The 14,841-nt window shown below is 41.4% G+C and overlaps 2 protein-coding genes across 2 annotated transcripts in view; both read left to right on the top strand.

Moving 5' to 3' along the window:
* Positions 1–7,321, top strand: part of SLC7A2 (solute carrier family 7 member 2) — a 66,545-nt gene extending 59,224 nt beyond the window's left edge. Inside the window, exon 13 of the mRNA XM_044455797.1 lies at positions 7,209–7,321. The gene's annotated coding sequence lies outside the window, so the exon portion shown is untranslated. The remainder of the gene's footprint in view (positions 1–7,208) is intronic.
* Positions 1–14,841, top strand: part of PDGFRL (platelet derived growth factor receptor like) — a 29,685-nt gene that overhangs the window by 336 nt on the left and 14,508 nt on the right. Inside the window, exon 2 of the mRNA XM_044455804.1 lies at positions 7,209–7,500. Within this exon, the coding sequence (XP_044311739.1) occupies positions 7,209–7,500 (292 nt within the window). The remainder of the gene's footprint in view (positions 1–7,208; positions 7,501–14,841) is intronic.

Raw genomic sequence — 14,841 nt, 5'->3', positions numbered from 1 at the left:
AGCCCCCTCGAGCCTGACTCCCGCCGTCTTTTCCCCTCCCCTGCCACCCTTCCCGGAGGATCGGGGATAAATATGGGGCGGAGGGGTAGGCTGAGAGATTATTTCTACCGTACAACTTCTCCCCGAGGAAAATGGGCAGCCCCAGCCTTGTTTTCCGTTACCTGACAGAGCCTCCTTGTAGAGCAAGTGCGCCTGGGAGTAATGGAGTCCGTTGGCTGCCACCCACGCCCCATTCAAGAATTTTGAGAATTTGGACACTTTTTTTCCATCTAGGATTGTGCCGTTGAGTGTGTCTCGCTATACATATTTCTTCCTCTCTCCTCCATCTCCCCCCACCTCCCACGCAAACTGTTTTTCAAGACTTGGATGTAGGAACAGGCTTCGACAAGAAAGGCTTCGTTTGTGGAAGGTTCTTCTGTCCAGTTCTCCCCCTCTCACAGTCCACCCCATTCATCAGGATCCCCAGACTCACTGATCTGGTGCTCACACGAGGACCACCCAGGACTTCTTCAGAGTGGCTGATTTTTCATGAACAAGCCACCTCTATAACCCATGGCTTGGTTCAGGGTTGTTGAAACCCATGGCACGTTTTTCTGCTGTCGAAACCCAGCAGCACCATTTTATGATGGGGAGGAATGGCACCATCTGGTGTGGCAAAAGTCCCTTGTGCCACTGCCATTCTCCCTTTACTCCTCTCAGCGGCCAGTAACCTGTGTTCCTTAAAATGGCAAGCATCCATATGTGACAACTAGCAATGGAAAGAGGCAACAAACTGGGAGCCAGAAGTGGCTGGAGCAAGGCACTCAGTGCGTGCTCTTACTTCAGTGTAAAGTGAAATAAGCTTTTAAAAAGGCAAGCTCTGAAATGGAAGACAAAATTAACTAGAACATTGACAAGAGAGGTTACAGTATTCTGGGCTAAATATCAAAGAATTGCTATTACGCAACAACAGAATTCCCAGGGCAAAACAATTGAAAGTGTTCCTGAATTCATAAGGGCTCTGAAAATTATTTCCAGTTGATGATCTGATGTGGGGGTGTTGAGGAGTTTCCCTTGATAGCTGGCTTCCCAAGCAGGCCAATTGCGGAAGGGATGTAGCCATAGGAATCTGAAGAAACTGACACCACTGCAACTGATCCAGTATAAATCTGGTTGAAATCCAGAATGTTGAAGTTCTGTTAAGCTTCTGCTACAGTACTGTGCAATATAAGATACTGAGAGAAAATATTTTAGATTCTCCCTTTCCTCCAAGTGACAAAAAGCACTGCATGTGCTTCCCCACTTCCATTTTATCCTCACACCCAGTGGGTTTCAGTTTATTAAACCTACGCCATAATAATTTCTTTAGTCTTTCAGGATGCTGGAAATCTCTTTGTGATTCTTGTGAGGCAGGTTAGACTGAGAGATAGTGGACTGGTTCACATGACAGTTTAAGCCCAGAGTGGCAGGGAGAGCAACTGTGACAGACTGAGCATAATGAGGGTCCCTGCAGCACCACAGGAGGGGGAAGACTGGAAGTACCAGCCGAGAGCGGGCAATTCTGCCTATCAGTGTCCTGCATACCCATGAGCCAGTCTGGGGAGATAGTGAATTCTGTCAGCACTGCATGTGTGTGGTGCTGGCAAATGAGTGTTCCCCCTCCCAACCTGACTCTCCTCTACATTGGGGGGGGGGGGGTAATTTTCCCAAGCTAATGGGCACTGCACTTCTGTGGGAGGAAGTGTAATACTCAGGTGGCTTGGCCTCCATTCCTCTGGAGACTGGAAGGTGCTGAAGCTGACTGCTGTTCTCTGCAGGTTCCATCTGCCATTTGGGTAGGCATGGGAACAGGCTTGCTTCACTTCACATCCCAAAAGGCAGGCAGGGACCTAGTGAAAGGGAAGAAGAGCTGAAGCTGGCTGTTCTTCGCTTTGGCTATATCCATGTCTGTCTGTCTGGGCCAGGATGGGAAAGGAGGCAGCTCCAGCCAGCCAGCTGAAGCTCCCTCTTCCGTATTGGCCCAAAAAGGCAGATGTGGCTGATAGGGAACAGGAACAACTGGGTCAGGTTCAGCTCCACTGGCTGTTAATTAATTAATTTGCTGGCATAGTGAGTGTAGCACTGTAACTGCATTGTCTTTTAGGATTTTGAATAGCTCAGCTGGAATACCTTCTCCTCCACTAGCTTTCTTGTTACTGAGACTTTCTAAGGCCCATTTGACTTCACACTCCAGGATGTCTGGCTTGAGATCCTGGTTATCAGGGACATTAAGATCTTTCTTGTATAGTTATTCTTGTCACCTCTTCCTAATCACTTCTGCTTCTGGTAGGTGTCTGCCATTTTTGTCTTTTTTCATGCCCATGTTTGCATGAAAGGTTCCCTTGATATTTCCATTTTTCTTGAAGAAATCTCTAGTCTTTCCCATTCTATTGTTTTCTTCTATTTCTTTGCACTGTTCATTTAAAAAGGTCTTCTTATCTCTTCTAGCCATTCTCTGCAATTCTGCATTCAGTTGGGTGTATCTTTGCCTTTCTCCCTTGCTTTTTGCTTCCCTTCTCTTCCTCAGCTATTTGTAAAGCCTCCTCAGACAGCCATTTTGGTTTCTTGCATTTCTTTTTTCTTTGGGATGGTTTTAGTTGCTTCTTCCTGTACAATGTTGTGAACTTCCATCCATAGTTCTTCAGGCACTCTGTCTATCAGATCTAATTCCTTAAATCTATTTGTCACCTCTACTGTATATTCACAAGGAATATGATTTAGGTCATACCTAAGTGGCCTAGTGGTTTTCCCTACTTTCTTCGATTTAAACCTGAATTTTGCAACAAGAAGCTCATGATCTGAGCCACAGTCAGCTCCTGCTCTAGTTTTTACTGAATGGATAGAGCTTCTTCTTGGCTGCAGAGCACATAATCAATCTGATTTCTGTGTTGACCATCTCGTGATGTCCATGTGTAGAGTCGTCTCTTGGGTTGTTGGAAAAGAGTGTTTACTATGAACAGTGTGTTCTCTGGACAATACTCTGCTAGCCTTTGCCTTGCTTCATTTTGTACTCCAAAGCCAAACTTGCCTGTTATTCCAGTTATCTTTTGACTTCCCACTTTAGCATTCCAATCCCCCATAATAGTAAGGACAACATTTTTTGGTGTGGGCAGGTGTTATAAATCTTCATAGAACTGGTCAACTTCAGCTTCTTTGGCATTGGTGGTTGGGGCATAGACTTGGACTAGTGTGATGTTGAATGCTTTGCTTTGGATTTGAACTGAAATCATTCCGTCATTTTGGAGATTGCATCCCAGTACTGCTTTTCTTACTCTTTTTATTGATTGTGATGGCTACTTCATTTCTTCTGAGGGATGTTTGCCTGCAGTAGTATACCTGATGGTCATCTGAATCAAATTCACCCATTCCTGACTATTTTAGTTCACTGATTCCCAATATGTCGATGTTCAGTCTTGTCATCTCATGTTTGATCACATCCAGGTAGGCTCATATGGGAAGAGGTCCTCCTTTAGATAACCTGGCCTCCAGCCTTTCAGGGTTTAAAATATTAATGTTAACATGTGGAATTAGGCCTGAATTTCAATTGGTAGCCAGTGAAGTTGATAGAGGACTGGTGTTATATGTTTGTATTGGCCAGTCCCATCAGCAGCATCGCTGCCATATTCTGAACTAACTGAAGTTTCTGGTTCATCTTCAAAGGCAGCCCCACATAGAGAGCATTACAATAATCCAGATGAGAGGTTACCAGGGTGTGAATTACTGTTGCTAGGTTCTGCCTGTCCAGTTAGGTTGTGGTTGGTAAATCAGCCTGCCTGAGCTGATAAAAGATGCTCTGGGCCACCAAATCCATCTAAAATTCCAGTGATAATCCAGGGTTCAGGAGCACCTCCAAACTATGAATCTTGACCCATCTGGACAGAAGATTCCCATCACCAACTCTGTCTTATCTGGATTAAGCTTCAGTTTATTGATCCTCATTCAATCCATTAACAAGCCCAGACCTTGATCCAGAAGAGTCACTGCCTCATCTGGGTTAGATAAAAAGGAGAGTTACAGCTGAGTGTTATCAGCATACTGATGACATCTCAGCTCACACCTCCAGATAGCTTCTTCCAGTAGTTTTCTGTGGCACGCCATGACATAATTCCATGGCACAGAGCATAATCCCCCAGCACTACCCTCTGGAATGAGCTGCCAAGCAGGAGTGGAACCACTGCAAAGCAGTGCCTCCAATTCCCAACCCAACCAGCGTATCCAGAAGTATACCATGGTCACTGCTATTGAAAGCTGCTGAGAGGTCTAGGAGAACCAACAGGGACACACTTCCCCTGTCTTTCTCTGGGCAAAGGTCATCCCACTGGGTGACCAAGATAGTTTCAGTTCTGAAACCAAATTGAAATGGATTCAGATGGTTCGTTTCATTCAAGAGTGCCTGGAACCACCACCTGCTTGAACCACCAGAAAGGGAATGTTGGCCACTGGTCTGTAGTTGTTAATATCCTCTGGGTCCATGATATAATTACCTGTCCCCCCAAAGATAGATCCCATTGAAATTAGTGGAATTAGATTGCTTCTTTTGTATAATTTACTTTAATTCCACTGAGGGGCTGGTTGTCTCCTGACCCATCAGTCAAAATGCAGGATACTTTGACAGAGATCTGCTTTGAGGAGGATGTAGTTGATGTGTGCGTTTGTTCTTATGCTGCAAAGTAGTCTTTCCCAATTGTGTGCCTTCCAGATGTGTTGGACCACATCATCCTCAAGCAGAATGGTCAGTGGGAACCTTGCTATGCAACATGAATACTGAACTATGAACAACGATAACTAATTAGTGGGTCCATAAATCCTATAGTCCCTAAGCTCATTGTCCCATGGCGATGTGTGTAACCCTCCAAGCTTGGAGTCTTGCAGTCATCCAGTGCAGGGTGGGAGGAATAACTGCAGTGATCTGGGCCTCCCTGTCCTCCATGCTCAAGCATTTTGAAAGGGAAAGGAAGGAGCTAAAGAGGCATTAGAATAGTTCACACCCTGGTCTTCCCTCCTTGCCCATGGAAACATCTCTTTTTCTCCCTCTGCAAGACTGCTTGCCCAGTCTCAGGAGCAGCTGTGTTCTGACTGCAAGGTCAGAGTGCACTGAGTGTGGGAGGTTTCTGATTCCAAGCTCTGAGGTCTCCAGCCATATTTTGTGAATCCAAAATATCTCATGGCCTCTCAGATGCTATCAAGGGCCCACAGGATCATTCCCTAAAACCTGTTAACAATATTTCTGCTGATGCTTACTCAGCTGAGCTTATATCTCTTCTATTGCATGCAGTGTCCACAGTGCCCTTCGTCCGTTTTGGGATTATATTGCCATTAAACTTGAGATAATATCCTGCATGAATTAATCATTACTAGAAATGCATGGCATAGACATGGAGGTTGCAGAAGATCCAGACACTGTGTGAAGGTGGCATTTTCCAAGTGCACAGATGATGATATTTTGTAAATACAAGCAGTTTTCCAGTATCTTGTGTCCCGGAGCTCACACTTCTATTGCAGTTGTCCATAGTGGTGGTATGAATGTCATGGGCATTTATTGAATAGTGCCCATGATCTCACTGGTAATGAGCAATACAAATACAATATTAAAAATTTATATTTTTCTGTAATTACTACTATGTTAGAAACTGAATGTTCCCCAGTGTATCACTCAAGCATAGTCACATAGTCTTCTGAAATATTTAACAAACCCATTGCAAACAGCAGCAAATTACCTCCTGTTTATACGGCGCAAGGGATATGAAACTGGAGACTCTAGCAATGTATTCTCTGTGGAAATGGGGATAAGGGAGTTGGTAACCTGCATTCTTCTGAACCTCCCTGCTTATCAGAGAACAGGTGGCACAAGGGACCGATAGGAATTCTTCTGGCCCCATTAGACTGCTGAAGCAGCCAATTACCCTGCAGCAAGAAAGGGGACTTCATATTCTGCTACTGTGTGTATCTAGTAAGTGCAGCTAGTCCAAGATATTTTGCTGCTTGAGGTGGAGCAGCAACTAGTGTCCTCACCACCCCCAGGTCAAACTACACAATATCCTTGAACATGCACAAAATTGGTTTTAAAGGTTTGGCTTCAAATCGGTAGATAGAGCTTGTCTCTCCTTCCCATAGGATCAAAGATTTAGATTCCTGACACCTCAAGAAATGGGGCAGGGCAGAGATACATTTTTGTTTTATGGTGCAGAATTTCCTATAGTTTTGTGAATGTCTGTGCACATACTTTTCGTTGCATTTAGTCCTAAGGAGTTAGTTGTGGAGCCTAACTCAGCTAACTAGGGGGTGGGTATTCTCATGAGGAATGGCTGGGAGCAGAAGGACTTCTTGAGGTGGCCAGCTCACTTTACCCAATGGCAAGGTTGGAAGCTCACTAGCACAAGTACAGTTCTAATAGGAAATTGTTTTGTTTGTTTTCGGATTTATATCCTGCCTTTTTCCTACAAAGGGCTCAAGGCAGCTTACATCATTCTCCTCCTCCATCTTATCCCCACAACAACAACCCTGTGAGGTAGGTTGGGCTGAGAGTCTGTGACTGGCCCAAAGTCACCCAGTTGGCTCCATGGCTGAGCGGGGACTAGAACCCAGATCCTCTGAGTCCCAGTCCCATGATCTTAATCACTACACCACACTGGCTCTCAATTGAATTGAAGATGTGCTAGAAAGAGCTTGATTAAAGATTAAGAAAATTAAAGATTAAAACCAGTTTTCAGCAGACTAAACTATGCCAAAATGCAACAGATTTCATGTGTACAAACCAAGTTTAATTTTCTAAACTTATTTCAGAATCTATCACTTCAGCGAATCCTTAAAATAACTACTTGTTGATAGACCTGCTGGCTAAGCATAGCCTTTGGCAAAGATACTAGATTTTATAGAGAAGTGACATTTCCCTTCAGGGGAAAACCTAGTAATTGCTCATTTGCATGTGATAATTTAAATCCAGGCAAATTTAAAATTGCCTATTGGTGATCATCTTATTTGAACTAACAAAAATGAACAAGATATCAGAAATAGATGCCATGTTGCTCTGACCTATTTAAGATAGATTTGACAAAAGGTTATGTCAAAAATGGAAGGTGTTGGTGGGGAAATACTTTCAAGAAAAATTGTGCCCATTGAAAACTAAAAAGTTGCATGTACAAAGTTGATACTTATCTCATATTGTTTATTTTTCTTCTCCTTTGTGATAGTTATTGGTCAACCTGCAAAGAACAAGCGTCAAAAGGAGCCAGGAGAGAATAGGATCAGACCTGCAAACAAAAAAGTAAAACCCAAAATTCCTAAACTAAAGGAGAGAGAATCAGATGTTTCCCCAAAGATCCATTCCATCATGACACAGGTGATGGATAAGGGCCGCTTTCAGAAGCCTGCTGCTACTCTAAGCCTTTCTGCAGGACAGAGTTTAGAACTACGGTGTAAAGGAAATAAAATTGGATGGAGCTATCCTTCTTATCATGACACCTTTAAAAACTCCCGACTCAGGTAAGCCTTCAGTGGGTGGAGATGACAAACATTGCATCTAAATTTTGCTATAATGAAACACAAATCAGAGCAAATGTGGATCGTCTCACTCTGCTCGAATGTATATAAGAAAAGATAAGACGCTCACTAAGAGTATTATTTATTTATTTAAAATTCTACATCATCTTATATGTCCAAAAAATCTCAAGATTTTTTGCACAAAAGAATTAAGAGCATTAGAACTAGGCAACAGTACTTGATTTAAAATAGAATAGATGAGTTATATATTAAAACTAACATTTAAAGAACGGGGCAAATAAAAACCTGGCACCTGACCTGGCACCAAAAAAAGAGTAAAATATCAGTGTCAGAGTAACCTCTCTGGGGAGCATATTCCACAATTGGGGTGCTACTGCTGAGAAGGCCTTTCTTCTAGTTACAGGCCTCCTAATTTCCTTCAAGAAGGGCTCTCAGAGAATGACCTCTGCCAATGAGCTTAAGGTCTGGGCAGGAGTATATGGAAGGAGGTGTTCTGTTAGATAGCTATCCAGGCCCCAATCCATTTAGGGCTTTAAATGATATTGTCAAGCCTTTAAATTGGGCCTGGACTTCAACTGGTAGCCAGTGGATCATGTCTACCAATTCCAGTCAGTAAACTGGCTGCTCTATACTGTACCAATTGAAGTAACCAGATGGTCTTCAAGGGTAGCCCTATGTAGACCATGTTACAACAGTCCAAATGGGAGGTTACCAGTGTATGGATTTCTGTTGCCAGGATCTGTCTGTCCAGGTAAGGATGCAGCTGATTGACAAGCCTTAGCTGGTAGAAAGCACTACCAGCCACAGAAGCCACCTGGAATTAGCGATAGCCTCATGTCAAGGAGTACTCCCAAGCTACATGCCCTGTCCTGTAGGGGGAGTTCAGAACAGGGCAAATATCGCTCACTTGAAAAAACAGACTTCCTACCTGTAACACTTCTATCTCATTTTGATTAAGCTTCAATTTATTGGTCCTCATCCAGTCCATCACTCTGTTGAGATACTGGTTTAGAACTGTCACAGCCGCACCTGGATTAGATGAAAATGAGATGTTTGAGCTGACTGTCATCAATATACTGATGACACTTCAGGCCAGACCTCCAGATAACCCCTTCCAATGGTTTCATGTAGATGCTGAACAGCATGGGGGATAAAATGGAACCTAGTGGAACTCCATGGCATAATTGCCATGGCGCAAAACCACCATCCCTCAGTGATACCTTCTGGCACTTTTCTGGTTGACATGGCATATTGCCTAAAGCAAAAGTCAAGATATGTAGGGGATTGCTCAGATGAATCACCTGAAAATGTCAAAGGAAGTAAAAAGAGTGATATTGGTGCCTTGTTTCACACAAGTTAGTTTCCAACTTCATTCCAAGAGATTTTCACCACTTTCCCTGAATAAATATTAGTGTATGTGATCGTGAGCATCTGTCAATATGAGAAAAGCCATGGGTGAAATAAGTGGCATATAAATGTTTAAAAATATATTGTAAGGTAGGAAATCAATCTACTTTATTTGGAATTAATTTTATTTGCATAAACATTCCATATTACAAACAATAAGAACCATGGTTTTTTTAAATTCTATGTATCTGCATCCGCAACTATAATGGGTTTTCAGTTGAGATTATCAATAACTATGAGTGAATTATATATATTGACATGAGCTGCATGCAAGATTCCTATCAGGTTTTCCTCTTTCCTGGGAGTGATGCTTCCCTGAGAGAGTTATCAAAAATTTTGTTACTAATTGAAGGAAATGGATATATTGTTGAAGAATAAATGTATACATTGATCAAATGACTGATCAAACATCAATATATGTGGTTAAGATTAGCACTATAGGGAAGCAAAGAAGGCATAGTGAAATGCAACATTGTTTCCCATAAGATCTTTTCCCCATGTTTTAGAGTGGTCTTAACTTCCTTCTTTGAAACTAGACCTTATTTTCCACTGGGACACTAAGAGCCAAACAGTTGCCTCAGGCAAAGTCTTAGAGAAAAAGTAAATCAAGTTAGTGTCTTGGAAACCTTTGTCTGAAACAACTTTGATTTTGTTGTAGTGAAGCTAATGATTTTCTTTCAGGATACTCTTTTTCTCTAGTTATTAGTTCTTACTGAGATAAGAGGGAAGAGCCCATTTTGCTATTAACCTAATCAAGGATTTAATTAGTAAAACTTGTCAGCATTGTGTACTTAAATGTAGAATTTTTTATAAGCTGTTTTTGCTTTCACTCCTCAAAGTATCTGCCCCTCATGGATACAAATTATATGAATACTTTGAGCAAATAGTGTGAAGCACATTTAGTTTGTAATTTGGAAAGTAACAAGGGAAAAAACCCAGGGGAAAATCTTTTCAAGGGCAGGAGGAAGGAAATTTTGAGTAATCTGTATATATCCATGAGCCAAAAGATTATTGACTGCTAGATTTGGATGAATGCTGTACACTAATGCGGTTTTCAGTATGGCAATACTTACTTTGAGATAATTAGAAATGAAACAAAAAATAAGCATTTCACTCTGTTGCTATTAAAATGTCAGATGTTGAATCATGAACTGTTCTATAGAAAGAAAAATCAGCTTGAGAGTTACATTTGAAGTATAAGAAATAGTGTTGGTTTTGGTACCTGATAAAAACCTCTTGATTTTAAGAATTCCCTGACTAACCAGCCACAGTTTTATTGATACTGTGTTTTATTAAAAATAACATAGAATTTCATTTTTTATATTATATTGGTCGCTATCCCAGAATCTATATGTGGAACAATAAATAAATAAATTCTCTCCCTTCCTCACAGAACTGCTTTATATCAGAACAGCTGTTTGATGATGGTTTTATATAATGCTTGTCAATGAGAAAAGAAACTTCTCCACTAAAATATATAGTAAATTCCTTGAATTATATATTTTAATGGGCACAATCCATCTGAATTGTGTTCTGTGTCATTTGTTGGTTTAACATCAGTCAGAACAAGCTATACGTTTGCAGCCACTGTTGCTATCAGCTCGAACCCAGTATTTCTCCTTGAGCTGTAAGAGGTAAGTAGTAACACTAGTTGACATTACAGGGTTGCTCATAAGGATTACGTACAAATTACTTGTGAACAATTTGAATACTGGGGAAAACATGCTAAGGCTGCAGTGCCCTTCAAATTTGGGAGGATGTATGCATCACTGAAAGTAACAGGATTTATTTCTGAGTAAACATACATACAATGTAGCTGTATGTGTTATTATTAATTCCCTAATTAATGAGATCCATACAAATATCACCTGAGCAGTGTGGTTTCCGTGGTGCTGTTATGGAAACCTCTCATGGGATCCAGTGGCATTTCCTTCATACATATTATTTTGCCATTTCATTTATGCTTCACTGATGTTAGGTTTGGTCTCTCCTTTGTAGTTCCAGCTTCTGTGGTACTTGCTGTGAATATTCACTATCTTCTGGGTTATATTTTTGACTCAGCTTTTTGCAGTGTGATCTCTCCCAAATAAGTACAGTGGTGGGACTGGGCAACTCTGGAGCTTTACAGAAAATCGGAGTGGTCCAAAGTGCCATTCCATGTGAGAGTAGAGTAAATAAGAGACTGATGGGAAATCTGAGGAAAGATGAGTGTTGTGTTGCTCAGTCTTGTGGCTCCATTGCAGCAGCATGCTATATTCACACACACGGACACACACACACACACACACACACACACACACACACACACTCCTAAATGACATGAAAGATTTGGCGTGCCATCAGTAGTAATCTTTGTACCCCTGTAGCCTTGTTTTGGCTTTGGCTGATCACTTACTGCTTATTTGCAGGACAGTGTTTTGGTTGAAGCTAGTGAAAGTTATTTTTTACTGAGAGAAGTAGCATTTGCAGAAAGACTCTTTTGGTTTCCAATGCACCTACTACCTCTATTTGTATAAAGATAGTATCCTATTTCTAAATGTGGATCTCTAAATATAAGATAACCATCCAGAAATGAGTATTATGGAAAACAGCCATGAAAAAGTAACGACTATTGCCACAAATTATAGTAAAAAACCCAACTGGCTCATAGAATTACTTATTGTAGGATATTGTGTTTGTTACAAGCATTGTTTATTAAATAATGGCAGGGAGGAGATGTTTGTGAAGGTACTAACCATGACAGACGGAAAACACAACTTCTTTCAGAAACACTGTATCTCCTAGATGCTGGGAACAAATCATGCATTACACCATCCATTACACCAAGGCTAGAGATAAGCCAGATAAGCTGTCAGTTTGGCAGCTCTGGTGATCTGGGTTTTATTTTGCAGTTAACTGAGCTTTATCACATCAGACCACTAGATGGCAGATTTTACTGTCAGATTATTGGCATCCACCTTTGATGGAGGGGGGACAAATAATTGTATAAACACACAGCACACCTTTTATGTGTTCATATAGTGTTAAATACATAGTCCATGGAATTGCCAAAATGCATTAACTATAAAAGTAAACTAGATTTGTAGATAAATGAGAACTTTTACCTGGGGACAATAAATAAAGTCCTAAAAGAAAATGGTAATGATTTCAACTAGGAGCCATGGGATTGAAATCAATTTAAAAATAGCCTGCAACAGCAGGAACTTAAAAACTGATTAAAGGCGCACTGGAGTTTTAGAAGTCTTGGCTGCCCTTTTGAAACTTGTGAGAGGGAGTTCTGCAATCTGGGTGCTGCTACCAAGTTCTGCCCTTGTATCCCCACCAAGCACACCCTAAAGAGGGAAGAAATGAAGCAAAGCATTGGATGCTGAACACAATACAAGAGTAAGTTAATGCAGGTGGAGATGGTCTTTCAGATAAAGAGAGGCTGCAACTTATAATCTGTAAAAGACTGCTACCATTAAGGAACAGACTGGCTGTAACTAATACTGCAACTTAAATATTGCAAAACATCAGTGCTAAGCACCTCTGTAACCCTTACTAATACTGGAGGAAAGTTGCTTATTATGCTATTGGTGATTAGAGTTTCCTTTAATTTAGAGCATCCCATAGTAAATGTTTGATACTTCTTTACTGTAATGCTAGATATGCAATATGAAACTTATGACTGCAAAATGTGAATCTAATATTCTACTTCTCTGTGTTTCTGCCAAGTACCTTGTACCAGCAGAAATGTTTAGAATTGTCATAAAGCATATTTTCATTAGTACATATTAACTGCTCAAAGCATCTCAGGTTCTGTGCAGAACTGTAAAAGTCAAGAGACAAAAAGGTCATCTACAGGAATATCTCCTGCAAATCAGCAATAAGAGAAAGCAGGAACACTTTCAGAAAAATGATTACAAAACAAAAAGCTTGTGATGACTCACCCAAGGGAACCAGGACACGTGCTGCATGGGCAGAAAGACACTAACCTCCTTTTAAAGCAGGGGTGGACAATGTCAAGGTCTCTGAATGGTCGTTTTGTCCCCACAGGCCTCAGTGTGTGAGGCACTAAGGCAAAAAAATGTAAACCACGACAAAAGCCTGAAACAACCAACCTTCATTTGAAAGCAGGTGAGATTCAGATGTTGTAGGCTTCTTTTGTGGCTTGCTGCCAATTTTTGCAGGCAAAATGATGATGTTTTGTCAGCACCATGAATTTCAGTGAGGATGGGCAGCAGGGGACACGTGGATCACATGCTGGCTGCCCATGTGATATTACTTTGGGTCCTACACTGTTTCTGTGCCTCTTTCCCATGAAAATCTACAAGAAATATTTGTAATAAATCGAGGACATCCAAAAATGTGCTCTTCGTATAAAATGTTCCAAGAGAGTATTTTAAATAACCTCTCAATGCATTGGTAGTCTTCTGCGTAAACACAATGGGTTTTCCCCCATTACTGTAAGAGTAAACTACTTTCAAGTGGTGAAAGGCCCAAGTAAGTTGTATGCATGGAAATGAATCAAGACATTCTACCAGTATTACATCATCAACACAGAATTCTATTATAATCTGTACCATTTTGTAGAGAAAAACAAAAACTCTCCTGGATTTGGTTCAGACTGAGATTAGAAAGTATATATAATATGGGAGTATAATTAAAACTTTGAAATGTACTTGTAAATCACCAGCCCTTCTCCTGTGCCCTCAGCCTCTGTCTTGAGCCCTAGACGCCTTCTCTGGAGCATTTCATTATGGGACAGTATTTGTGAGCAGGAGGTGGGCGGGGGGATGGAGGTAAAAAGACTCCATCTTTACTTTCTTCCCCTCCCTGTCTGCTACTGCTACCTCAGTATTTTAGTGCCAGCCGCTGAACTGCAGGCCTGTGAGCCCATCCAGTGCTCCTGGGATCCTATTTCTCAGACTGTAGGTCGTATACACAGAACCCTTGTAAGCAGTGGCTGATGACTCCAAAGTCTGTGTAGTTGGGTAGCCACTTTGGGTTTCAGCCTGAACTTGGAAGAGCTATCCATGGTATTGAACTGCATCCCCTCCCTACCTTCAGCACCATGGAGAGCTACATTAAACCTCAGGCTGCAGCTCAGATTACCATCTCACTGCCATTGGAACCACCAGCCTTAACTGTTTGTAAGACTAGCTTTGCCTCCAAACTGGGCAGACAAGGTAGGATAGCTGTTGCAAAGTGGGGAGACAGCTTCATTGGTAGATCCCAATACAGTCCTTATAAGCCCACAAATTAAAATAGGCTGCCACTAATCAGGTCAGTCGTGGTGCACTCCAGTCTGTCTAACTACTTGGGGAGTCTCAACTCTTCTGCCAAGTTTCTTCAGCCTAGCACTAGGGGAAAAAGTGGGGTTCTCTGGGTTTCCTTATCCTAAACCTAGGTGACCAGCAACTGAACAAAACGTTCTGAAATATCCAGTAATGCTTAGCAGCTGAAGTCTTAAATGTGGGGAAGGTTTTAGTGAGAAATCTCCTTTTAAAATAATGCAGCCAAATAGCCAGATATAAAATGTGGGAAAAACAAAAGCAAGGAAAAGAAAAGCATAAATCATAAGCACAGTATTCCCAATAAAAAGCAACATCGTTAAGCTAAGTTAGCGAATCATATGCTAGGTGCTTTGGTTATGTCTTGAACGTAAGAACATATACAGATTTAATTGCAGGGGGAATGCTTTGACTGAAAGCATGCTTGGATTCTTGCTCAGATGTTTTCAGGATGATGCAAACTGAGTGTGATCTCACATGTTTATGGGAATGTGAGTGCAGTCAATTCCAGCCGATTAGCAGGGAAAGATGGTTGCCCAATCAGAATTTCTTTTAGAGGCTACATATACTTACCTAATGGCTCTGACTATTTACATCAAAAGAGTGAGCTGGCTCTAGCTAGTTGTAGAACTGTGAAAGTGTG

The sequence above is a fragment of the Varanus komodoensis genome, unplaced genomic scaffold, assembly GCF_004798865.1.
Source record: "Varanus komodoensis strain SLA01 unplaced genomic scaffold, ASM479886v1 scaffold8, whole genome shotgun sequence".
Classification (NCBI taxonomy): Eukaryota; Metazoa; Chordata; class Lepidosauria; order Squamata; family Varanidae; genus Varanus; species Varanus komodoensis.
This window is presented reverse-complemented; position numbering and strand designations above follow the sequence as displayed.